Consider the following 27,044-nt stretch of genomic DNA (forward strand, 5'->3'; position numbering starts at 1 on the left):
CAGCTTAGCCAGTTTCTGAGTGCTTCTGAGGACTGAGCACCCCAGGAGGAGCTCTCCACACACACCTCCACCTGCTCACCTTTACAGCAGCGCTGGGGTGGGCTGCACTGTGCTGGCTCCATAACGGACGGTGGGAGCTCACCTCCCGTGACTCGGCCGAGGCTGGAAGCCGGAACAGCGGCACCCAGATCCTGGCTCAGAGGCTATGCCCCTGACCAGCAACAGCAAACCAAAACAGGAACCCTCTCCTGCTTGTTGATGAAACAAAAACGGGTGCTTTCTAATCCTTTCCATCCCCTGTGGATGGTGAAAGAGGGTGTGGACCTGCCGTGGGAGCTGCATCTACAATGGTCCTCTTCGCAGACTTCCGTGAGATGCAGGTGTTAGGAACCCCACATCAGCCTTGCTCACAGGTTTCCGTGCCCCACCCCCAATACACAATCTACAGGGTCCTCGAATCCTGCCTGGGGCTCCTTCAGTGAAGGGTGAATAGACAGCATCAGTGGCACCTCTGGACCTGGCCCTGATGGCTTCCGAGAGAAGCATCAGGGGAAGGTGGGCACACACACCCGGCTCCTGAGGGCAAAGACAGGAGATGCTTGCATCAGGTGGGTGGGGAGGTGCTGAAATCCAGCTTCACGGAGAGGGGCAGGGCTGCAGGCTCCCCAGGCCCTGTCCTGAGTTCACAGTCACGCCCTCAGTTTCTCAAGTGGCCCTAGGGGGCCCGAGGACACCAAGGTGGTGGTGCCCCACCCCACGACCGGGTGGATGAGCTCAGCTAAGAAAAGCTCTTTGCTGAGTGTTACCTTGAGTTTGGAAAGCAGAACCTTGGCTAGTTTTAGGGCCATGTTTATATTATAGCAAGACAGCCCAGTGATGACGACAAAGCCATGTGACCAGAGTCGCTGGGTCCTGTGTGCCAGGCCAGGTCTCAGGGGTGTGTGTCCGTGTAAAATCAGGAGGTGTCCACTCTGGCTAACCACGGCCGTGGCCAGGTGGCCTCTTAAAGGACATCAGCCTCTTTGGTGACTCCCTTCTGAAGAGACAGGGTGTCCACGAAGCGCAGGTGGTGGACAGTCCTCCTGGCTGCCCCCACCTGGCGGACTGGGGTCCAGTCCACTGCAGTCCTGCTGCTGTGTGTCTTGACCCCGGGGTAGACGCCCCTGCCGGGGCCCCCTTCCTAACATCCGCCCAGGCCTGGCCCCTTCAGGCCTCTGCTCCCCCTGAGGGCCACCTCCCTGGCCTTGAGGACACCTCCCTTCTACCCTCACTCATACCAGACTGATTGGTTCATCTGAGCCACGTGTAGCGAAAACCCCAGAAAGCCCACAGCAGGAAAGAAGTGGGAGCCGGGGGCCGTCTGGGGAGGGACACTGTGTGACCCCCAGGCTGCCTGGCAGATGCATGCAGTCCTGTCTGCCACTCCTTGTGTTTCAAGGAACAAGTCGCCAGTTTCAGGTCCCCATACCACGATGGCCCGGGCTGCCATATGGCCCTTTTCGAACATGCATGCTCCTCCCTAAGGAGCACCCTGAGCTGGTTTTAGGCATGTTTTTGAGATACAATTTGCACAAAGTAAAGTCCACAGACCTCAGTGTCTGGCCTGGCAAATATTTGAGGTCTGGCCAGTGTCCAGCTCTCGAGGGCGCCCTGTGCCTGGTCCCCGTCGTTACCCCACCATCGCTAGGTGACCACAGTCCTCTCGGTGTCACCTGGATTCTTTTCCTCCTCCTGAGCTCGTGAGCAGAGTCCTCCCACGTGTGCTCCTCTGTGGAAGGCTTATTTTGAGATTCAGCCTCATGTGGACCTGAAACTTGTTTCCATGATATAAATACAGCAAGATGGATCCATGCATCTGCTTTGGGCACGTGGTCCTGGGCGCGGCCCGGCTGCTCTGAGCAGTGGTCTCTAGGTGGCCGTACGGGCTATGCTGGCTGTGTCTGTGCTCAGGAGGGGCTGGGCGCTGCAGAGCTTGGGAAAGGTCCTCATCAGCAGACATGCGGTGGGTCCTGCAGAGACATTGCCCCAGGGGTGCCTTATCCCCTGAGAACACAGTCACCCTAGGATGGCTGTCCCCACGCTGCACCCCTGAACCCCACTGAGTTCTCTCTCTCTCTGGCTTCTGTCCACCCCACGGGTGTCCCAGGGTGAATTGCACAGCTACTGCACGGCTTCAAATGATGGGAAAGTCGGATTCAGCAGGCGGAGCCAAAAAGCCAGAGATGCCCTTGCTCACCAGCTCCCAGACAATGGGACCGACTGCGGCTGGGCCCCGTTCGGTGAGTTCTCTGTCTGTTCCCAGCCGCCACCCCCACCCCCGTGCTCCACCCAAAGGCTTCCTCCACAGGTGGAGACCCCAGAGCTGGCTGGCTGGCCTGGCTCCCCTGGCCCAGCTGATCTTAGCAGCAGTAACGATGCCCTTGGATAGATGCAGCCACGCCTCCAGTTGCAAACTGGTCCCTCCTCCCAGCAAACCAGCCTCCCGCCTTCAGCTGCTGCTGTGTCTCCAGTGCCCATATGCAGGGATTCCCAGCCTCCAGGATCAGAGGAGCTGGTATAATAATAATAGAGACAAAGGGCACAATAAATGTAATGCGCTTGAATCATCCTGAAACCATTCCCCCATCCTGGTCCATGGGGAAATTATCTTCCATGAAACCAGTCCCAGGTACCCAAAATGTTGGGGAACGCTGGGTTAGTGATTAGATCTACTGAAGGTCGGGCTTCCCAGGTGGCGCTAGTGGTAAAGAACCTTCCTGCAAAGCAGAAGACATAACGAGATATGAAATCTATCCCTGGGTTGGGAAGATCCCCTGGAGGAGGGCTTGGCTACCCACTCCAGTATTCTTTCTTGCCTGGAGAATCCCATGGACAGAGAAGCCTGGTGGTCCATAGGGTCGCCAAGAGTCAGACACAACTGAAGCAGCTTAGCATGCATGCACTACTGAAGGTCATTTGCAGGTTGCATTTGTCCAAGCTGGAAGTCAGGACTGACAGGGCACAAGCTGTGGGCGGAAACAAGAAAGCTGTGCTGCGGGGCTGGCCGGGGCAGGACCTGGGGGTGATGGTGCTGAAGCAAAGCCAGGGTAACCGTGAAACAGAACGAATAAACTGCAGGCTCACCCCAGCGATTGGGATTTGACCTGATGGGAGGATATTTATGTAGCGATAATTTGCAGCGTGGCGACTTTATTTCCCGTTGCTGCGTTTTCTGTGCTACCATCTGAGGACACCACCCAGCCCTAGCGAGCAAAAGTCAGTATTTCACTGCCCCGCTCCTGGACGTACGCTGACATTTAGTGAAGGCTAAGCAACACTCTGGCTCCCCCATTGCTTCTCGACCCGTGCAGATCAGGACAACTATCAACAGCTGCTTGGAGCCCTGGACTACTCCTTCCTGTGCGCGTACGCCATCGGCATGTACCTGAGGTAGGTCTGACTGGGACTGCAAGACCCAGCTGGTCCGCTGGGTGCAGAGGGAGGCTCAGGCATGCTGAAGATGCGGCCCAGTCCACAGGTAGTGGTCCTCTCGTCTCTTCTCAGACATGAGGTGAGGTGGGAGCCAGCGCACGCCCCAGGTGTCCTGCTGACCTGGCAGGCTGTCCTCAGATGACTTATCCTGGCCCGGGGTTAGATGCATGGTGAACCCTGCAGGGACCTGGTCACTCTGGAGCAGGATGCTGGTAGCTCCCCACTCAGCAAGCCCAGCAGAGCACCCTCTCCTCTGGTTTCAGGGGCTGTCGTCTGTTTACTAACCTGCCTGGCATCCGAGCAGTTCACACGGGGTGTGCCTGGCGTGTCCACTGGATGCCCAGGTTAGCTGGACCAGTGCCTCCCCTGCCTGCCAGAGGCCATCCTGCCTGGCCGTTGGGGGTGTGGACTCCAGGGACACGTTGCTGGAATTTGATCTTGGCTTTCTTTGACTACTCACTCAGGTGGCTTTGGACAAGTCACTGCACCTCCTCGGGCCTCAGTTTCCCCTTTTACAAAACTGGGAAACCAGTAGTTCTTAACTCACAGAGGTGTGATGAGAGTTAAATAAGTTAGTATATATAGGATGCTCAGAAGAGGGCCCATCTGTGTTCCCAGCATCTGTTGCATATGATCATCATTACCCCATTCTTGATCCAGTTCTGAAGTGGCCCAAGAAGGTGGTAAATGTTAGCAGGTATAGGATATGTGATTGGCCAATTAAAAATGGCTATTGTGTCAGTCCAACCAAGTTTAACAAAAAAAAAGAAAAGGCTTATAGGGACCAAGGCCTTTAGTCCAAAGAGACTTTTGTTCAGAGAGAGAGATTTTAGAGCTTTGAGGATCTCTGCTTTCCCTATAAATGTTTACCTTCTTTGCTGAGACCTACCCTGACTGTGTTATTATCCAGCCCTGGGCCCCACCTCCCCAGCTCAGGACCCTGTGGGTGGCTGGGTGTCTGGTGCCCAGACAGGCAGTTTCTGCTGAAACCCCGTGTTGAACTTGCACATCTGTAGAGCAGCAGGGCTTGTCTGAGCGTGGCTCAAATAGTAGCAGACGCAGGACAGAACGCGAGCCCAGCCTCAGAGAAGGACGAGGTAAGCCTCAGGCTCCCGAGGGCCTCGACCGTAGCCAACCAGCCATATCCTACCCTGGGGTCAAATGTTTGTGATCTACAGGCTACAGTTTTCCTGGACACCAATAATCAATAATATAAAAAGACCCAAAGGTTGAGTGTGTTTTTCTGTTACTGAAAAGCAGTGTTTAAATGTGGTTCTCAGCTGGGAGTGACTGGAGCCATTCCTGGTTTTCTCAGCTGGAGAAGGGGGGCGCTGCTGGCATTGAGTGGGCAGAGACCCGGGTGCTGCTAAGTGTAGGACAGGACCCAGGACAGCCCCTCACCGCAAAGAATTACGTACCCAAGGTGCCAGGGGTGCTGAGGCTTAGAAGCCTGGTTTGAATAAAGTGGTTTTTTCATTGCTTATTTATTGGCAAAGATGGTTCTTCATGCACTTCGCCAACAAAGGCTATTATGAAATAATATTACTTTATTATGAAATAGTGTAGCAATGTGAAATTCACAGTAGACTTGTGACTCGAGGGTTTACCTGCTTCCTTGTGTGGCCTTTCAGTGACCCCATGGCACATGGCTAGTGATGTGGACGGTGCTGGTTTAGTGGATAAATCAGACACAGTGGCACCTGCATTGACCCAGCTCAATGCTGGCAGCTTCAAGCATGAATGGTGTGGCTTTCATTACCTGTAGGAGCCTGATAAAATGTGGAATGCTGCCCCTTCTGTTAGGTCTTTTCTTTAAATACTTTTAAACGGAGACCAAATTGAGGCTTAGTATTATCTAGCAAGACTGGAGGACATTTGAAAGCCCAGCAATAGCAGTAACTCTCTGGAGGCCCATCTGACTCTGCACTTGCTCTGTGACCTTGGACACCTCAGCCAGCCCCCCCAGGGACATGGCTCCTCTTCTCTGAAGTGAGCAAGATGAAGTAGATAATTCCTTTAGCTCTAGGGTGCTCTCGAGTTTGTACGTGATCAGGTTTCTACTCAGCTTGAAATTTGACCTGAATGCTGTTTATAATTTTAAATCACTTTCTCTGTTTTTGTGTTTAAAAGGTCACTTACATGATACTGGGTAGATCTTTTTTTTTTTTTTTTTGGTAAATTCAGAAAGAAGAGCTCTCTAGGGTATTGGTTCTTGAGATGAAAGACCAGAATTTTGGAGTTTGTTCCCAGGGGAGGCAGGTGTCATTCTTCATTACATTTCATATTTATCTGACTCATAGAATGATTGCATGGAGGAAAATGAGACCCATAGGGTTGAGTGTAAGAGGCTCATAATCGTTAATGATTGTTCTCCAGCTTTTTTATTCACTTAGTAAGTGATACCATCAGGCTGTTCCATGGTGACATCTCCTATAGGGAAGTAATAAAGAGTGTTTCCTATGGCATTGGGCAGCGTGGTGTGATGGTGGTAAAAACCTGTTAAATATATAGCCCTGGTATGAAATTTTCACCCTCCCCAGAAGCACCAGAACTATTTTATTGCACACCCACCACCTGCCAGGTGCTTAACCAAATTTACTTGTCTGAGCACCTAGGCAACTCTAGGAAGCAGATCTCTAGAAAGATTAGCTCTTTATTGAGTCATCCTGTTGTTTAGAAGGAGGATGGAGCATGGAGGCTTTGCCCCCATGTTTCAGGCTTTGCCTTAAATAAAAGACTCTGTCGGTCTTTAAACCAGATCACAGTGGTTGAGGCAGGAGGGTCATCAGCAGAGCCCCTTTCGCTGCTCACGCACAGCTCAAGGTCACAGGTCGTCCCTTTTCCTGCCACCTGTCTACAATCCAACAGTCAGAACTTTAAGACACTATATATTCCCTGGCTATTGTTTTTATATAAAACAGGATTAAGCCAGCAGGACAAGTTTTTTGCTTTTTTTCACTGGCAGTCATCCTTTCTGTCAGAGTGTTTCAATTTTACGATTTGACAGTTCCTTCTACTCTAAATAGAAAGTCTTAAAGGATGTCTCTGATTTCTGGTGAATAAATGCTCCATTGAGAAATAATTGTGATTAAAACTTCCTGGAAATTGGAGTGCTTTCAAGTTCTAAAAGCTCAGAGAACAGCCTGAAAGCATCCGGAAAGCAGTGGCCGGCTCGTTTACGTCGTGGGTGTGTGCATTTTCTCGTGTTTGTCTTTCTTTTTTCTCGTCCTCAGTGGCATAATAGGGGAGCGCCTCCCCATCCGGTGTTACCTAACCTTCGGGATGCTGGCCAGCGGTGCCTTCACTGCCCTGTTTGGGGTAGGGTACTTCTACAACATCCACAGTTTCGGGTTCTACGTGATAACTCAGGTGAGGTCCGGTTATAACCAGGTGGCTCACCACACGTTGGGTTTCCACCATGAGCTGGATGGGGTGTTCATGTCACTTCTGCCAAGGGAGTAGATGGCGGAGGATGGGAGAGGTGGCAGAGCTGTGTCCTGTCTGAAGTCAGGATCAGCGCTAGACCACACGGCCCCTTCTCTCTCCTCTGCTCTGAGATGCCAGCAGCCACGAAGTGTTTCTTCGTGTCAGGAGTTGCCACTTAAAGAATCCTATCTGTTTTTACCCCAGCAGGGGGATTGGAGCATGAAGCCCTATGAGTCCTTCTGCCTTCGTTTGGATGCGTTTGAGATGCTCTGTCCTGTCACAGACTTGACTGCTCCAGAGTTGGGGGATGTGGGTGTGGCAGGGGGAGGAGAGGGTTGAGAGGCCTTGGGGGCAGTCAGTGGATGAAAAGTGAGGGCCTGACAGAGCTGCAGGGGATCGAGGGCCAGACGGGCCTGCGGCCGGCCCCTTCTAGCAGGCCCGGCTCTGCCCGGAACGCTCGGCTCTGCCCCTGCCAGCAGCCCTGTGGGTAATACTGACTGGACGCAGAAAAGGACTCAAAGCAATGATGGCTCAACTTCTGAGGCTCTCCAGAGAGTCCAGGAGGATGTTCTAAGATCATGGGGCAAATTATATGTAATTTGCTCTTACAACTTTCGCCACAGGACTTCAAAGAGTTTGGCTGTTTTTGTTACCAAAGTGAATGTACACTTTATAGTAATACAGAAAATTAGAATTCCCCAGAGTCGCAGCATGTTCCTGGAGGGAAGGCTGAGCCTGTTGGCCCCCAAGACCAGACTAGCGGCTCCCAGGCTGCCTCCCGGAGGCCAGTCCTTCCCTGCGGAGGTTGGAAGAGACTGGAGGTTGGGCCTTGCTTTGTGTTCCTCCTGAAGCTGTCCCCTGAGGCCACTGAGATGAAAGCAAAGCCAGTTGCCTATACACTTCCTGAGTCCCTTCTTCCAACGAAAGCTCAGGGCACTCTTGGCAAGTGGAGAATGTTTCTCCAGTTTCCAGGTCAAGGTTATGCTCAATTCAGTGGAGCCTTAGCAACTGTACCTTCTTGATGGTGGAAGGAAGGAAAATGTGCAATTTATAAGCCACGTTTGTGGTTTCATCACAGTTCTATAAAACAGAGAAGGTTTTTCTCTTTTTATAAAGTTTTAGGTTGGAAAGACACTGGACAGCTTGGCCCCAAGCTGTTCATCTCTGAGCAAGAGATTTTCTTTTCTTTCTTCTCTCTGCTTATTCTAAAATTTTCATAGTAGGCATACATTAGTCTCATAATAAGGTATATACGTGTGAGCTCAGTCGTGTCTGACTCTTTGCAACCCTATGGACTGTAGCCCACCAGGCTCCTCTGTTCATGGGATTATCCAGGCAAGAATACTGGAGTGGATTGTCATTTCCTTCTCCAATATATATATACATATATATAGGGCTTCCCTGGTGGCTCAGTGGTAAAGAATGTGCCTGTAATGCAGGAGACCTGAGTTCATTTCCTAGGTTGGGAAGACCCCCTGGAGTAGGAAATGTCAACCCACTCCAGTATTATAGCCTGGGAAATCCCATGGACAGAGGAGCCTGGCAGACTACAGTCCATGAGGTCACAAACAGTCGGACATGATTGAGCAACTGAGCACGCACATACATATATACAGTTAAAATGCACGTTTGGCTATCGAAGCTCCCATTGAATGGGCTTCTGCCCCTTCTTCCTGTGAGGTCCCTGCTGTGCACCCAAGCCCTGAACACGGGCTCCCTCCGTGTGCGTGTCCCCCTCAGTGGTCCTCTCCTTTGCTCTGTTGCAGATCATCAATGGACTTGTGCAGACCACCGGCTGGCCCAGCGTTGTCACCTGCCTGGGGAACTGGTTTGGAAAAGGCAGGTGAGGAAGGCAGACTGTTTCCAGCAGCTTTCATTCTTCTGATGAAAACTAGACCACTTTATTTTTAGTTTTTCTTCAGATTGATTACAGAAAAATCACCTTAGTCTACTGTATGAGATAAGATGCTTGAAACCTCTGGGACTTGGGGGTCTGAAATTCAGATGGGCCTTTGTCCCAGGAGATGCCCCCCATTGTGGGCAAGGAGGAGTCTGAGTCACCCTCACAAGCCCACCAGCAGCCTGGGCTTTACCTGGCCTCTTGGGAACCTGGAAGAAATCAGTCAGGGCCTCGCCCCAGGCCTTTGGAAGAAGAAGCTACATATTCACAGACTGGAAGGTACAGGGAAGTGTTGGCAGGTCCTGTCGAGGTCACCCAGCACCTGGTAGCAGAGCTGTACTCACCTCTGGACCTGACTGGAGTCAGAGGCCATCCTAAAGTTCGTGTGACACACAGCACAGCCAGGACCACGATTAGAAAGTGGTTGGAGACGCTGGACAACATAGGGAAGCTAAAACAGGAAACCCACTCATCCAGCTTTATTTAGCCATGTTCATCTGGCGGGTTCATCAGCATGAACTTTTGTTAACAAGATGTTTCATCAGATGATTGTATTCAGATTGCATGCTTGCTAAGTTGCTCGGTCATGTCCAGTGCTTTGTGACCTTATGGACTGTAGCCCTGGGGGCTCCTCTGTCCATGGGGATTCTCCATGCGAGAATACTGGAGTGGGTTGCCATGCCCAATTCCAGGGGACCTTCGCCATGCAGGGATCTAACCCATGTCTTTTATGTCTCCTGCATTGCAAGGGGGTTCTTTACCACTAGCACCACCGGGGAAGTGAAGTGAAGTGAAGTGAAAATCGCTCAGTCGTGTCCAGCTCTTTGCAATCCCATGGACTATACAGTTCATGGAATTCTCCAGGCCAGAACACTGGAGTGGGTAGCCTTTCCCTTCTGTAGGGGATCTTCCCAACCCAGGGAAGATCCCAACCCTGGGATCTTCCTAACCCAGGTCTCGCACATTGCAGGTGGATTCTTTACCAGCTGCGCCACAAGGGAAGCCCTGTAATTAGATTGCAAAGGCACAAATTTAAATTTCAGGCTTTCTAAGAATTTCAGGAAAAGGCCGCTTTCCTCTTTTAATCATAAAATGAATAAGCTAAGAGAGATGTAATTATACAGCCACAGTAAGTGAGGAAACAGCCATCTCATAAACACCCAGTCCTGAGCCTTGCAGAGATGGTGTGTGCACCGCCTGTCTTTGTGACCTCATGGACAGTAGCCATCCAGGCTCCTCTATCCATGGGATTTCCCAGGCAAGAATCCTGGAGCGGGTTGCCATTCCCTTCTCCAGGGGATCTTTCTGACCCAGAAATCAAACCCGCATCTCCTGCATTGGCAGGTGGATTCTTTACCGTTGTGCCACCTGGGAAGCCCCTTTTGTTTCTACATCAGCTCATGCACTGTGCAGGCACTGTTGTGAGCTCACGTGCTGACCCACTGAATCCCTGAGACCTCACCTGCCATCTCCTGCTTTGTTGCAGGCGAGGTTTGATTATGGGAGTCTGGAACTCTCACACGTCCGTGGGAAACATCCTGGGCTCCTTGATCGCTGGCTACTGGGTGTCCACGTGCTGGGGCCTGTCCTTCATCGTGCCCGGGGCCATCGTGGCTGCCATGGGGATCCTGTGCTTTCTGTTTCTCATCGAACGTAAGTACCATGGATGGTGCCCCTCCCCAGGGTGGGTGGTGGCTTCTGGGGGAACGAGTTTAGCAGAAGAGGCTGTTGTGGCTTCGTCCCGGGCAGGCATGGGGTTGCCTGGCTCTCCCAGGCCAGGCAGACTTCCTTCTTAGGTACAGGCTTCCCTGATGAGCTGTTGTTCTCCTGGTCTGGTTGGATTTTCTGTCGTTTCCTGATTTCTGGAGTAAACTGATGCTGAAACTCCTCCTGCCCTGTCCCCTCGCTCTGCAGCATCAGGAGTACGTGGTCTATCTCCGCCGGCCACGTTGCTCACTGCCTGGCCCACGTGGCTGTGCCCGCTCACCCCAGTCTTGCTGCCACAAACTGAAACGGTCCTTGCCAGTTGTCTGCTCTCTGATAAGAAATATCCTTGACAATGTTTTAAAACCATGGCCTGACTTAAGCTCATATATCTTAATTAGACAAGAGTGTTCTACCAGAAAATCCAATCCTTTGTTCCATCCTGGACTCAATACCAGATTTCTGTTTTAACTGCATGTGAAAGTAATTTTTAAAATCATGATTGGCAGGACAAGGATCCTAACAGTTACACTAACTGTAGAGAAGCAGGGGCTGCTTTAGCTGTTACATGTCAGGGTGTTCTAATCCCACAAGCTATTCTGATGGGTTGTATTTGGCATTTACATCTTTAATTTGGTGTAAAGCTAAATAAAATCATATGGTACTAGACAGCGCCCCACTGTCAGCTCCCAGGTAGAGATGCTCCAGAGTCAAATGACTTCATCCCTGTGGAACATTAATTGCAGCCTCAGCTTTGCATTCGGAGCAGTTTCATCATCCAAGAGATTAAGGCATATGACATTTCTCACTTCTTTTTTCTTGTTTCTAATGGTAAGCTTTGCATTTTTAAGATAACTACCCATTTAGTGGAGCACACAGGAGGCTCTCAGGCCAACGTTGTCCTGTCGGTGAGGACAGAAAGTTAGATGAGGAATTACCGCCCTGCCGCACCCAACCCTAGCTGCCCCCCACCCCATGCAAACAGTGGGGGCGCTGCTCACCTCCCAGTTTCACCGTTTCCTCAAGGGGCTGAGGAAGCTTTTAGCAGCATCTCGAAATGGCCTGAACAAGTGAATTGTTAAACAGCTTATGGGCGGGGGAGCTTCCTTGCTGACCTGTGGAGTCAGCTGTAGCTTGCGTGTCACAAAGTTCCGGGAAGGCCACACGTCACCTGTTTTCCTCCGGCTGTCTCCCCAGCACCTGGTGCTGGGTCACCTGGCCTCTCCCGGGACTCCTTCCACTCCGCCACCTGGACAGTGACTCACAGGCACCCCCACCCTCTCCGTGAGTCACTCTGCCCAGCGTCCAGAGTCCACAGTGGCTTTTATTCTCCTCCTTAACTGACAAAGGGTCGGTTCTGGGGAAAGAGGCAAGGTGATGAGGGACGGAGTGTGTGGCAGTGGACAGGAGCTTGTTGCTGGCCTGGCTGGGGCTCAGTCATCCAGGGTGGGACAGGTTTTCCAGGAACAAGGAAGTCCTGATTTCATGGTTTGTGATAAAATGAGAGCATCCTCCCCAGAGCCGCAGCTTCTGTGGTTGCTGAGGGGCGATGCTGAGAGGGTCTGTGTGGCAGTGACGGGGGGAGGGGGTTCTCCCAGAGGTACTTTCCTACCTATGCGCCATCCTCTCACCCCCTCTCCTGTTTCCGTGGTGACCCGGGGCTTTGCATCCCTTCCTGCCTCCCACCCCCGGCCCACTCTGGGATGAAATGCACCTGCCCAGGTCCCCCCTAAGGTGTTGCTAGGAGATGTATTGACACCGACTTGGGGCACGCTGAGCACTCGTGTCCCCCTTCCTTGGCCTGGGGGGAGGCGGCTCTCAGTGGGCCCTGAAGACTAACAGGGGTCTTGGGGTGCTGCAGGCTGGGGGGAGGGTGCTGTGGGGCCGAAGTCCCAGCCACAGGCCCCTCCCCTCCTTTCATCACATTCGTGTGGTCAATGCCAGGTCTCCTTACATGCAGTCTTAGCCTTTCGCCGTTACCGGTAAATATGGTCAAGGTTGTGCAAGGCCATCCACTGAGTTCCTGATCCCCGTTCTTCACAAGGCCCCCAGAAATGCCCTCTCACTGCTCCTCCTCCTCTGCCCCACACCTGCCCCATCCCCTGCACTGCTCCCGGCTGGGGCAGGCGTCTCTGCACACTCTGGTTCCCCCCTCCCCTCGAGCATCGCTCAGTCACCTGGTCCTGCCCTCTCTGCCTTGGGCAGCTCCTCTCTCCACAGGACTGGCCGTGCTTGTCTAAAGACCACCAGAGACCACCCTCGGCGGCTCCCTCTGTCCTCGCCTGGCCTCCACCAAGGTCCCCAGGGCCTAGCTCATGGGGTTGTGCACGCCTGCTGGGCGTGGTGTTTCCCCACCTTCCCACTGACCGTCTTCCTCTTGAGATCAAGCTCTAGAGCCGCTGCTCTATGCACACGGCTTTGACAGGATGCCAGTTGGTTGTGCACCTGACACCTCCCCCTGGGCAGCCCCTGTAGCCAGCCTCGTGGGAGGAGGCACTTCTGTGGCCCCCTGACCATGCCCACCCCCGCCAACACTGGGATCACGAGTCACAACAAAGAGAGAAACAGGTGGGCAGGCTCGACCCGAGCCAGGTGCTCACGAATGAGTCTTTTCCTCCTGGCCCCGATGTCACCTGCGAGCCGAGTCCACTGTCGACACTGTCACTCTGACAGGCCGCTGGTCACCCTCTGCAGCAGAACAGAAGACCACGGGGTCCTTTCTGTCAAAGGGATCGGTCCTGTATTCTTCCAACAAGGACATGGCGTTTGTGTGAATGACAGGAGGCAGCTGTAAGCACATCCTGTGTCCAAGGGCAGATCACCTGCAGAGAGGAAAGATCAGGTCCACGTGCATCTTGGTGATTTATTTCTGCTCCCTCATCGTCCCTGATCCCTGACTCTGGGGTGGGTGGCAAAGCTGCAGCTGTGCCCCTTCTTGTGACCAGCAGTGAGGGACAGGCCATCCCTGCTCATCCTTCCTGCCCAGGGCTGGGCCCAAGGACCCCGTGGGCACCCTGTCCTCTGGTCCCACTAGGGCTGCCTGGGAAGGTGCCCTCAGACATATCCCAACCAAGGGGTCACATGTGCCAATGTCCTACAGGTGAAAGCCCAGGAAAAAACACATCCTGGGGACTGGCCATGCCCACAAGGATGAGCCACTGGGACTGCCCCAGGGGCTCCCATTATGGGCACGGGAAAGCTGGGGGTTGAGGGGAGCTGATATCAGTGCGTATCGCCAGAGCCATCAGGTCCACCAGGGCTCCCTGGGCCTACCCTCAGCAGAGGGTGAGCCAAGAGGAGCCTGCAGCCCAGGATCACATGTGGTCCAGGGACCCCTATACTATATCCCACTCTGTGTCTTGTAGGAGGGAACTCCGCTGTGGGAATTTTAAAGTCCTGTGGCTCAGTTTGTGTTTCAAGGCAGTGAAACTATCTCACCATCTTTTTATAAAAAGACCCAGGTTCTGGGTGGTGGTGGGGGAGCAGAGCTGTTGAAAGGTGGCTTTCTGGATTCTCAAGAAGTGGGGTTTGCTTCCCAAGGCTGCTGCTGCTGCTGCTAAGTCGCTTCAGTCGTGTCCGACTCTGTGCGACCCCATAGACAGCAGCCCACCAGGCTCCCCTGTCCCTGGGATTCTCCAGGCAAGAACACTGGACTGGGTTGCCATGTCCTTCTCCAATGCATGAAAGAGAAAAGTGAAAGTGAAGTCGCTCAGTCGTGTCCGACTCTTCGAGACCCCAAGGACTGCAGCCTACTAGGCTCCTCCATCCATGGGATTTTCCAGGCAAGAGTACTGGAGTGGGGTGCCATTGCCTCCTCCATTCCCAAGGCTACTCAGGGCAATAAGCTCAGCTCTCGTTCCCAGATCACATGGACATGGTCTTAAATTAGGAAAATGAAAAATGCCTAGCTTCTGGATTTGTTCCTTTTCATGTCCTTCCCTCCATCAATGAAAAATTAATCACTAGATTTAAGAAAGAATTGGAAAGTTTTATTTGAGCCAAATTTGAGCGTTACTATTATCCGGGAAGAGTGTCTTAGAATGCTCTGAGAACTGTTCCACCAGTTAGAAATCAGGACACAGATTAGGTTTTTGAGACAGAAGACTGTACATCAAATGTCATGTTATTGACAGATCACAAATCCAGGTCTGAGCGGCATCGTGGTGGGTCCTGTGACCCCTGACCAGACCCAGAAGGGATGTGATCTTTAAGGACTGTTCTGTGGATGCTGGGAGAATGTTGTTCTTCCTGGATGAGCAAGTGATCCTGCCAATGGGGAGATTTGAAAAGTGAAAGTGTTAGTCGCTCGGACATGTCCGACTCTTTGAGAACCCATGGACTATAGCCCACCAGGGTCCTCTGTCCATGGGATTCTCCAGGCAGAAATACTGGAGTGGTTGCCATTCCCTCCTCCAGAGGATCTTCCTGACCCAGGGATCGAAGCCTGGTCTCCTGCGTTGCAGGCAGATTCTTTACCAGCGGAGCCACCAGGAAAGCCCTGATGGGAAAGTCTGGTCCATGCCTAATCCAGATACAGAATTCACAGTGAGGAGGAGAGGTCTCCAAAGGGCAGAGAAGAATCTTCATGTTTAAATTTTTCTTTGCTTGCTATAAAATATGACTTATTTCACACCTCCTTGCATTTCAGTAAAAGGCATTTTGTTCTATTTCAAGATAGGTGTTTTGTGCCCACTAATCTTTCCTTCTTATTCATCCCATAACATTAAATGACTCATCCTAAATGTTATCAGAGTCCCACTGCTCAGATCTACTGGTCATGTTTTCTCTTTCCTTCTGACATTTACCCTTTAAATGTATCTGACAAGGCTGGTCTCCACAGTACACGTATGTTCTGCTTATTTTTGTTTGTAAACTGTTTTCTGTTTTGCAAAGCGGGCTTCAGATTCATGATGACCTGCGTTTGCTGGCACTGGTTGCCTGTTCTCCCAGCTTCAGTGCGCAGGGATCAGGCCGTCTCGGGGCCTGAGTGAGGGAAGGGGTGTGTGCATGTGGGTTTGTGCAGGGGTGGCCAACCTCTGCCCTCACCCACCAGGCATGCTGCCTTGCACATTGTCTTTTTTTTTTTTTTTTTTTAATGGTTGTTAATTTAGTAAAAGTGTCAGATGGTGCCTTGTTCTGGTTTAATTTCTTGTGTCGGAGGAAGCACCCAGCCCTGATTCACACTGTTCCTGTTTGGTGTTTCAGATCCAAAGGACATCGCCTGCTCTGCCTCCCCGGCCTCGGTAAGGACATGCTCTCTGCTTCTCATGTCTTCCAGGACTGTATCTGGTTACTGTCACCAGCCTGACCCTGTCTGTCCTGTCCGTGGGTAACAAATGTGCACACCAGTCCCACCCTCAAATATCAGCAGTTCTAGAAAAAAGATTACTTAAAATGATAACAATCATCACTGTCCTCACGTGTAATTGTCCTTGTGCACAGCTCAGACGTATGGAAGAGCATCCCTGTGCTGAAGGCGTTCCTGCACTTGTGTGTGTGACCTGGGCTGGAGCTGAGTCATTTCCCCTGCTCAGTCCTCCTGAGAGCTCGAGGAGCCCCTGGGGTGCCAGCTTCTCCAGGTCTCGTGGGGAATCGGGGCTCCCCTTCCTCTTTCCAACTCTCAAAGGGATTCGGTCAGAGGGAGAGACTGGACTGATTTCTGGGGACGTTTCATCAGATTCTACAACAGTGTCAAAGTTCTCTTTTCCACAGGAATTCTGCTCACTTCCTGTAGGGCCCTGGAGAGACATGGTTGAGGGGAAGGGAGGGCTTCCCGAGGGGCCCCAGAGGCCAGGGGCTGAGGCTGAGCTTGGCTGCTTCCCCATCGGCTCTGTCCCTTCACACATGCCCCTCATCATGAGCAGAGCTCTGTGCAAAGCTGCATCTGCAAGGCCTTTCACAGGTGCTGACTTCTGGGCACAGCCCCGTCCTGGGAATTTCCCATCCAAAGGTCTTCTTTTCAGCATGCAGTTTTTATTTTTCCAGTTCTTTAAAGTTTTTGTTACAGAAATTTTAAAACACGTAAGAAAGTAAAAAGAATAGTGTCATGAATGTGCGTGTACCCATTACCTGCTCATCTCATGTTATCAGTACCCCTTCTAAGACCCTCCCCCCCCGTCTCCTCAGGGTTTATTTTGTATGCAAATATTGGTCATCATATTGTAACATTTTGTCTCTGACTATTTCAGTGTATGTTTATAAAATATAAGGATTCTTTTTTTTAATTTTTTAAAATTTATTTATTTGGCTGCTCTGAGTTTTAGTTGCAGCATGCAGAATCTTCCTGAGTCATGTAGTCTCAGAAGTTGTGGCTTGCAGGCTTAGTTGCTTCTTGTCATGTGGGGTCTTAGTTCCCCAACCAGGGATTGAACTCATGTCCCCTGCACTGCAAGGCAGACTCTTAACCACTGGACCACCAGGGAAGTCCCGTAAGGACTCTTTTATTAAAAACAAACAAACAACAACAGAAAAGAATAGAAAAACAATAGGGAAAATCAATTAAACTTGTCAACAGAAAAAACACACAACCTGTAAGTTGTGAGCGATGTCTTATTCAGAGAACTCACTGAGGACTGAAGCCTCCCAGTGGCTCTGAGGAAGTGTTCCAAAGAGGTAAGGGAGGGGCCAGGATGGATAGGAGTTTTTGCTGAAACAAAAAGCCACATACTTCAAAAGATTATTGCTAATCACAAAAAACCAGACATCTCAAGTAAATGATTTTATTGCTCGTGTCTGTATGGTAAAATGCAGGAGACTGGGCTCATTGAAATTATTCCTTAGATAAGCATCCTAGATATCCTAGCTCTCTATGGCTAGGATCCTTTTTCATATTCCTGAAACCCCTCAGGGCACCCTTAGAAGGGGGCTGTAGTGGCTGATGGCTTGGTGGCAGCAACATTCTTTGTTTACTGAAACTGGGAGGCAACATTTTTTGACCATAAGTCAAAAGTTGGTTCTTTGAAAATAGATGTAAAATAGAGACTCCTTTAGACTGATTAGGAAAAATACAGAAGATTCACATTACCAAAATCTGGAATGAGAGAGGGGATGTTACTACCAACTTTATAGAAAGAAGTATAAAGGAATTCTATGGACAACTGTATACTAACAAGTTAGATAGCTTAGAATAAATGGGAGAATTCCTAGAGAAATATAAATTGCCAGAACTGACTTGAGAGAGAATCTGAATAGACCTATAACAAGGAAAGAAACTGAATTATTAATGAAAAGTTTTGATATTAATACAAAGATAACCCCAGGACTAGATGACTGCACTGGTGAGTTCTACCAAACATTCAAAGAATTAATACCAGCTATTCACAAACTCTTCTAAAGAAATAAAAGAGAAAACTCGCCACTTATTCTATATTATCCTACAATATAGAAGACATCACAAGAACAGAAAACTGCAGACCAAGTTCTCTCATGAGTGTAGATGCAAAACTTAACAAAATACTAATCCAGCAGCATATAAAAAGGGTTAAGCATCATGATTCAATGGGGTTTATTCCAGTATACACCTGGTTTAACACCTGAACATCAATTAATGTAATACTTACCTCGATAGAATAAAGGACAGAAACTCTGGGGTCATTTCAATAGAAGCAGAGGAAGCCTTCAACAAAATCCAGCATCCCTGAATGATGAAACACTCAGCAGACTAGACATAGAAGCGACTTGCCTCAACCAGATGAAGGGCATCTATGAAAATCCACAGCTAACATCACACTTCATGATGAACGATGGGATGCTTTCCCTGTAACATCAGGAACAGAACAAGGATGACTGCTCTCGCCATTTCTAGTTAACGTACAGGAAGTTCTAGCCAGAGCATTTGAACAAGAAAATGAAATTCGAGGCATGCAGATTGGACAAGAATAAGTCAAAAGTGCCTCTTTGTAGACGACGTGATCTTGTCTATAGGAAATCCCAAGGAATCCACCAAAAACCTATTCACACGAATTAAAAAATTAGCAAGATTGCAAGATACAAAATCAGTATATAAAAGTCAGTTGTATTTCTATACATTAGCAATGAACAATCCAAAAATGAAATTAAGAAGGCAATTTTATTGACAGCAACAGCAAAAGGAATGAAATACTCAGAAATAAATTTAACCAAGGAAGGACAAGACTGATACATTGACAACTACAAAACATTGTTGAAAGAAATTGAAGGCCTAAGAAATGAAAATACATCCTGTAGTCACTGCCAGGAAGACTCAGTGAATATTGTCAAGATGGCAGTATTTCCCCAAATGGACCTACTGATTGTGTGTAATCTATATCAAAACCCCAGCTGGCTTCTTGGAAAAAATTGATAAGTTAATCCTTGATTTCTTATGAAAATTCAAGGAATCTAGAGTAGCCAAAAGAATCCTGAAAAAGAGTGAAGTTGGACTCACACATCCCAATTTCAAAACTTACTACAAAGCTGCTCTAGTTAAGGCTCTGTCTATGTTACTATCATAAGGTTAAACACATAGATCAATAGACTAGAACTGAGTCCAGAAACAAACCTTCACATGTGTGGTCAACTGTTTTTCGACAAAGGTGCCAAGACCATTCAGTGGGAAAAAGATAGTCTTTTAAACACGTGGTGCTGAGACAGCTGGATAGCCACATTCAAAGAATGAATTTGGAACACGTCTTCATACCATACACAAAATTAAAATGGATTAAAGACCTAAAGTGAAAGTCATTCAGTTGTATCCAACTCTTTGTGATCTATACAGTCCATGGAATTCTCCAGGCCAGAATACTGGAGTGGGTAGCCTTTCCCTTCTCCAGGGGATCTTCCTAACCCAGGGATCGAACCCAGGTCTCCCACATTGCAGGCAGATTCTTTACCAGCTGAGCCACGAGGGAAATCCAAACGTACTGGAGAGGGTAGCCTTTCCCTTCTCCAGGGGATCTTCCCGACCCAGGAATCGAACCAGGGTCTCCTGCCTTGCAGGCGGATTCTTTACCAACTGAGTTATCAGGGAAGCCCCAAAGACCTAAAGGTGAGAGCTAAAACTATAAAACTCTTAGAAGAAAATACAGGAGGAAATCTTCATGATCTTGGATTAAGCCAGCCTCCTTGGATATGACACCAAAACTACAGAGCATGGAGGTAAAAACAGATAAATTGGACTTCACTGAATTTAAAACTTATAGGTTTCAAAGGATACCATCAAGAAAGTGAAAATACAACCCAAAGAATGGTAGAAAACATGCACAAATCATATATCTGATCATAGACTTATATCTAGATTATGTAAAGAACTCTGCATTCAGAAGGGTGTATCTTTCTGTTTCTCCTTTGCCTTTAGCTTTTCTTTTCTCAGCTATTTGTAAGGCCTCCTCATACAACCGTTTTGCATTTTTGCATTTCCTTTTCTTTGCGATGGTCTTAATCACTGCCTCCTGTACAATGTCACAAACCTCTGTCCATAGTTCTTCAGAAACTATCCTAAAGGAAATCACTTCTGAATGTTCATTGGAAGGACTGATGCTGAAACTCCAATACTTTGGCCACCTGATGCAAAGAACTGACTCATTGGAAAAGACCCTGATGCTGGGAAAGATTGGAGGTGGAAGGTGAAGGGAACGACAGAGGATGAGATGGTTGGATGGCCTCACTGACTCGATGGACATGAGTTTGAGCAAGCTCTGGGAGTTAGTGATGGACAGGGAAGCCTGGAATGCTACAGTCCGTGGGGTCGCAGAGTTGGACACGACTGAGTGACTGAACTGAACTGAACTATATAAAGAACACTTAGAACTCAGTAATAGAAAGACAACCTAGTTTAAAGGGGTTAAAAGAATCTGAAGAGGTGTTTCTCCAAAGCAGATAAGTAAATAGCCAATAAACACATGAAAAGCTGTTTAATGTCATGAGTCATCAGGGAAATGTAATCCAAACCATAATGAGATACCACTTCATACTCACTGCACTGGCTGGAATCAAGAAGATAATAGCAGATTGGAACACTCATACACTGCTGGTGAGGATATTAAAATGGTGCAACCACTTTGGAAAACAGTCCGGCAGTTCCTCAAAACGTTAAGCGTGGAGTTACCAGATGACCCAGCAATTTCACTCCTGGGTGCATCTGAAAGAAATTCAGTGCAGTGTGGTGCGTGTGCGCCCAGTTGCGACCCCATGAACTGTAGCCCACCAGGCTCCTCTGTCTGTGGAATTTTCCAGGCAAGAATACTGGAGTGGGTTGCCACACTCTCCTTCAGAGGATCTTCCCAATCCAGGGATAGAACCCAGGTCTCCTGCATTGCAGGTGGATTCTTTACCACTCATGCCACCTGGGAACCAAGAGAAATTAAAACATATTTACTGTACACACACACCAATACACATGCGCGTGCGTGCACACACACACATACACACCATAATTCCAGTGGCTGAGCTGTATCTTGTCCGACAAGCCTATGTGGCGGGTGTTTTCTTCCTTCTGAATCTGCTGGTGTAAGAAGGTCTCTTTCTTTTCACTTGTTAGAGAAAAACATTGGCCTATATTATTTCTGAAGGCCTTTCAGTCTTAAAAATGTGAAAGCCATTCATAAAAGTTAAGTTGCCTTAACCAGCATCTTTACGTTTTTTTATTCTTCAGTCTTGTCACTTTGCCGACAAAGGTCCGAATAATCAAAGCTATGGTTTTTCCAGTAGTCGTGTATGGATGTGAGAACTGGACCATAAAGAAGGCTGAGAGCCAAAGAACTGATGTTTTCAAATTATGATGCTTCAGAAGACTCTTGAGAGTCGCTTGGACTGCAAGGAGATCAAACTGGTCAATCCTAAAGGAAATCAACCCTGAATATTCATTGGAAAGACTGATGCTGAAGCTCCAATACTTTGGCCACCTGATGTGAAGAGCCAGCTCATTGGAAAAGATCGTGATGCTGGGAAAGATTGAGGGCAAAAGGAGAAGGGAGCAGCAGAGGGTGAGATGGTTGGATGGCATCACCAACTCAATGGACATGAATTTGAACAGACTCTGGAAGATAGTGAAGGACAGAGGAGCCTGGTGTGCTGCAGTCTGTGGGGCTGCAAAGAGTCGGACAAGACTGAGTGATTGACTCTCTGACATACATCACAGCAGGATCCTCTATGACCCACCTCCCAGAATATTGGAAATAAAAGCAAAAATAAACAAATGGGACCTAATTAACCTTAAAAGCTTCTGCACATCAAAGGAAACTATTAGCAAGGTGAAAAGACAGCCTTCAGAATGGGAGAAAATAATAGCAAATGAAGCAACTGACAAACAACTAATCTCAAAAATATACAAGCAACTCCTACAGCTCAACTCCAGAAAAATAAATGACCCAATCAAAAAATGGGCCAAAGAACTAAATAGACATTTCTCCAAAGAAGACATACAGATGGCTAACAAACACATGAAAAGATGCTCAACACCACTCATTATCAGAGAAATGCAAATCAAAACCACTATGAGGTACCATTTCACACCAGTCAGAATGGCTGCGATCCAAAAGTCTACAAATAATAAATGCTGGAGAGGGTGTGGAGAAAAGGGAACCCTCTTACACTGTTGGTGGGAATGCAAACTAGTACAGCCACTATGGAGAACAGTGTGGAGATTCCTTAAAAAACTGGAAATAGAACTGCCTTATGATCCAGCAATCCCACTGCTAGGCATACACACTGAGGAAACCAGAAGGGAAAGAGACACGTGTACCCCAATGTTCATCGCAGCACTGTTTATAATAGCCAGGACATGGAAGCAACCTAGATGTCCATCAGCAGATGAATGGATAAGAAAGCTGTGGTACATATACACAATGGAGTATTACTCAGCCATTAGAAAGAATACATTTGAATCAGTTCTAATGAGGTGGATGAAACTGGAGCCTATTATACAGAGTGAAGTAAGCCAGAAGGAAAAACATCAATACAGTATACTAACGCATATATATGGAATTTAGAAAGATGCTAACAATAACCCTGTGTACGAGACAGCAAAAGAGACACTGATGTATAGATCAGTCTTATGGACTCTGTGGGAGAGGGAGAGGGTGGGAAGATTTGGGAGAATGACATTGAAACATGTAAAATATCATGTAAGAAACGAGTTGCCAGTCCAGGTTCGATGCACGATACTGGATGCTTGGGGCTTGTGCACTGGGACGACCCAGAGGGATGGTATGGGGAGGGAGGAGGGAGGAGGGTTCAGGATGGGGAACACATGTATACCTGTGGTGGATTCATTTTGATATTTGGCAAAACTAATACAATTATGTAAAGTTTAAAAATAAAATCAATCAATGCAAAAAAAAAAAAAAAAGACTGAGTGATTGAACAACAACAGTTGGAGTATAGCTGATTAGGGGCTTCCCAAGTGGTGCAGTGGTAAAGAATTGACCTGCCAATGCAGGAAACGTGGATCCATTCCCTCGCCAGGAAGATCCCCTGGCGAAGGAAATGGCAACCCACTCCAGTATTCTTGCCTGGGTAATCCTATGGACAGAGGAGCCTGGTGTGCTGCAGTCCATGGGGTCGCAAAGAGATGGACGTGAATTTGCGATTGAACAACAGCAATGTTCTTCAGTCTTGGATGACTCTTCAGGAAAGGATTTCACTTTTACCCTCTGTTATTCTGAGGGTCTGGAGTCTTGAGAATAAACTGAGCAGCCTTTGTTTTGTTTTAAACATTTGCCTTATTTTTCCTTGGTAGCATTTTCATGAAGACAGTATCCTTGCTGCAGTGAGCGTAGCTGTCATTTCTGGTCGTTGATTCAATAATTGCTCTAATTAACTTTCTTCCCTCAGCATCCGAGAGGCTACGAGAATGGTGCACACAGGTTCTGGCCGCAGAAGCCAGTCCCAGTCGAGGAGAGGAGCAAGCCTCTGGTGAGTTCCGCAGGCAGGCAGTTGGGGTCCTGCCTCAGTGACACCTGTTGCAGACACCCAGGGTGTTGTATTTCTTCAGTTCACATTTGTTCATTTTGTTTGGATGGTGGGCTGTGCTTACTTTAAGTTTGTGACTCGAATTTGTGAGCGATTCATTCATTGGACAGCCATCTGCAGCATTTGGGGTTGCAGCCCCTCTCCAGGTGAGACTGTGCCAGGGGCATCATCCCCTCACCCAAAATCCTGTCACCCCTGTGGACCTCACATCCTGGGGGAAAGAGGGCAGACGTGGGGTACAGAGAGAAACCAACCAGACAGAGCTGCCCAGAGAGGACTGAGCAGGCGCTAGTTCAGGCCTGGTCTTGGGAGCTTCCCTGAGCCAGTGGCCTTGGACAGAGGTGTCTAGGAGGTGAGGGCTGAGTGTGCACATACTGACCCAAGGGGGTTTCAGGTGGGGAGAGCATAAGGTGGGCTGGGAATAAGAGGGGGACCCGGAGACAACGTAGAAAGTCAGCTTCCAGCCCCTTCACTGCCTGTCCATTATACAGAAGAAGTTGAGGCACAGATGGGCTGAGCTCCCTGCCAGGTTCCCCTCAGAAATGAAGAGGTTAGATGCAGTCCAGGGCTCTTCCCTGGCCTGGGCCTCACCTGAACCTCTCCTCTTAGGATGCAGTCAGCCCTCCGTATCCAGGGGTCTGTGAAACCTGCCCATACGGGGGCCAACTGTTCTTAGCCATCGAATGCGAGGGATTTGAGTCTCTAAGGGGAATCCTGATACCAATCCCCTACAGATCCCGGGTACCAAGGGAGGGCTGTGCTCCCAAGAAATGCCTTGCATCACTTCTGCCTGGCTGAGCACACCCAGCTGCAGGGCCACTTTATATTTGGTTATAATCCTTGAAAGTGTATGGTATTTTCCTTTCAAGTCAGTTAGCTTAAAGGATAAGTGTTCTAAACAGACTCCTACATTTTTTTTCTTTATTGTCCAAGGGAACTATTTCAGGTGGTTGAAATAATGGAAAAAGGAAAAATAGTGTCTCATACAGTTTGGTTCTTGGATTTTAGTGAAATTCAACTGAAATGCTTTCAAATCTCTACTCATTTCTGAGTTTCCATCAAAATCAGGTATCTCAGATTGGGCTGATGTAACAAAAATATCATAGACTGGGTGACTAAAACAATAAGCATTTATTTCTCGCATTTTAAACGTGTATTTCTGGAGGCGGGAAGTCCCAGATCGAGGCTCCAGCAGATCTGACATCTGGAGAGAGCCTGCTTCCCAGCTGGTGGGCAGCTCCCTTCCCCAGGAACCCTCACATGGTGGAGCAGGGAGGGAAGCCAGCTCTCTGCTGTCTCTTCCTATATGGGCACTAACCTCCTCACCCAGCTCCACCTTTGTGGCCTAATCACCTCCAGGAGGCCCCACCTCCTAATTCCATCATGTTAGAGACAGGAGTTCAACATACACATTTGGGGGGAACAGAAATACTGGTATAAAGCATCGGGTCTTAATCAGTGTCCAGATGGCTCTAATTCCTCTCCATTTGTTGCTAAAGACTTACCCTTTTCTAAAGGTGCGAGCCAGGCCCTGTGTTCTGATGTAGTTTTGTGTGTGTGTCTGTGTGTGTGCTCAGTTGTGTCTGACTCTTTACGACTCCACGGACGGTAGCCCATCAGGCTCCTCTGTCTATGGGATTCTCCAAGCAAGAATACTGGAGTGGGTTTCCATGCCCTCCTCCAGGGGATCTTCCTGGATCCCAGGAGGATTGAACTTGGCTCTCCTGCATTGCAGCAAGATTCTTTATCATCTGAGCCACCAGGGAAGCCCCTTTAATTGATATGTCTTTTTTTTTTTTTTGATAATTTTATTTATGACTGTTCTGGTCTTCACGGCTTGTGGGCCTTCTCTAGTTGCAGAGAGTGGGGCCTACTCTTTAGTTGCAGCTCAAGGGCTTCTCACTGTGGTGGCTTCTCTTATTGCAGAAATGGGCTCTAGGGCATGAGGGTTTCAGCAGTTGCAGTTCCCAAGCTCTAGAGCACCGGGTTGTGGTTAAAGGACTTAGTTGCTCTGCAGCCTGGGATCTTCCCAGACCAGGGATTGAACCTGTGTCTCCTGTATTGTCAGGCAGATTATTTACCACTGAGTCACCGAGGAAGCCCTGGTATGTTTATTTTTTATTTTATTTATTTCTTTTGACCATGCCTTGTGGCTCAGGGGAATCTTAGTTCCCCAACCAGAGAATGAGCCCAGACAACTTCAGTGAAAGTGCTCAGTCTTGACCACAGGGATCAAACCTGCATCTTTTGCACTGGCGGGCAGATTCTTTACCACTAGAGCCACCTGGGAAGCCCCTCTAATGTAGTTACTGGCCAGGAAAGCTAGCCTTGTCTTCTAGATGGGACTTCCTCTTCCTTTTTCTTCTACAAACGTCTATGTACCAACATGTCACCTAAGAGACACTGACATATTCCAAGGCCCCAGTAGGTCCTGTTTCAGGCTGACCTTGATGTGCACATAACCAGGCAGGCGTCGGCGGCGGTGGAAGGGCGTCTCCTTTCAGCTGGCCCCGGCGCACTAATCAGGCCTGGTCCCCTCCTTTCTGTCGTAGGAAGGGCTCACGCACTAGGTGGCCCTCAGGTCAGCAGGCAGGATGAGTCACAGGTTTGACAGCACACCCTGCTGTCCCCTTTGACAGAGTGACCAGCTCAGAGCTGAGCCTCACCCAGGCCCCTGAACACGATGGCTTTTCAGCTGGGACTGCTTAATCCTTTCCTGCCCCAGGCATGGTTCTTAATGACTTCATGGAAAAAAAAAATCATAAAGAAGGGAGTAGGGCGAGGACAGGAACAGAGAAAGAGGCCCTGGGATCACTTCCCATGTGGTGACCTGCATCCAGCTTTGTGGGTTTTCATGATGTCATGTTGGGGATGGTTGACATTTGTCTTCCTTATAGCTATGTGTCTTTTTTGTCATCTTTGGCTTCTCTAAGGGTCTTTTGTTTAATAATTGTTTCCACTTTCTGTTTTTTATCTTTTTAAATTTTATTTTTATTGAAGTATAGTTGAATTACAATGTTGCGTTAATTGCCTGCTGTACAGCAAAGTGACTCAGTTATACACACGTATATTAACACATTCTTTTTCATATTCTTTTCCATTATGGTTTATCACAGGATATTGGATATAATTCCCTGTGCTCTATGGTAGGACCTTGTTTATCCATTCTGTATATTCCAAGTTCCATCTGCTCACCCCAAACTCCCAGCCCAACTCTCTCCTACACCTCTGAGGGTCTTTCTGATGGGTGTGGCTCAGCAACCACTTAAAGGGTGCTGAGCGGGTGTTTAGATGCTAAAGGTTAATGCCCGAGATCGATGGGATTGGGGGTGGGGTGGGAAGGAGGTCCAAGTGGGAAGGGATATATATACATATACATACAACTGATTCACTTTGTTATACAGAAGAAACTAGCACAACATTGTAAAGCATTTATACTCCAATAAGAAATTCTTTAATAAAAACAGAAATAAAGGTTACTCCATCCAACAGCTCCACGTGGGGCCAGCACAGGCTGAGGCTGGGTCACTCATGCAAACTCCCGCGTGTGTTTGCTTTCATCACACGGAGCCCTTTTGCTCTATGAATGTGTCAACCTCAGAGTGTGGATCCTCGG

General features: G+C 48.8%; 1 protein-coding gene across 5 annotated transcripts in view; it reads left to right on the forward strand.

The window, feature by feature from the left end:
* Positions 1-27,044, forward strand: part of SLC37A1 (solute carrier family 37 member 1) — a 101,816-nt gene that overhangs the window by 49,810 nt on the left and 24,962 nt on the right. For all 5 annotated transcript variants that reach the window (XM_070376603.1, XM_070376594.1, XM_070376608.1 and 2 more), the window contains 7 exons: positions 2,147-2,279; positions 3,351-3,429; positions 6,705-6,840; positions 8,664-8,740; positions 10,284-10,450; positions 15,707-15,744; positions 23,291-23,371. In XM_070376603.1, coding sequence (XP_070232704.1) covers positions 2,147-2,279; positions 3,351-3,429; positions 6,705-6,840; positions 8,664-8,740; positions 10,284-10,450; positions 15,707-15,744; positions 23,291-23,371 — 711 coding nt within the window. The remainder of the gene's footprint in view (positions 1-2,146; positions 2,280-3,350; positions 3,430-6,704; positions 6,841-8,663; positions 8,741-10,283; positions 10,451-15,706; positions 15,745-23,290; positions 23,372-27,044) is intronic.

The sequence above is a fragment of the Bos mutus genome, chromosome 1, assembly GCF_027580195.1.
Source record: "Bos mutus isolate GX-2022 chromosome 1, NWIPB_WYAK_1.1, whole genome shotgun sequence".
Classification (NCBI taxonomy): Eukaryota; Metazoa; Chordata; class Mammalia; order Artiodactyla; family Bovidae; genus Bos; species Bos mutus.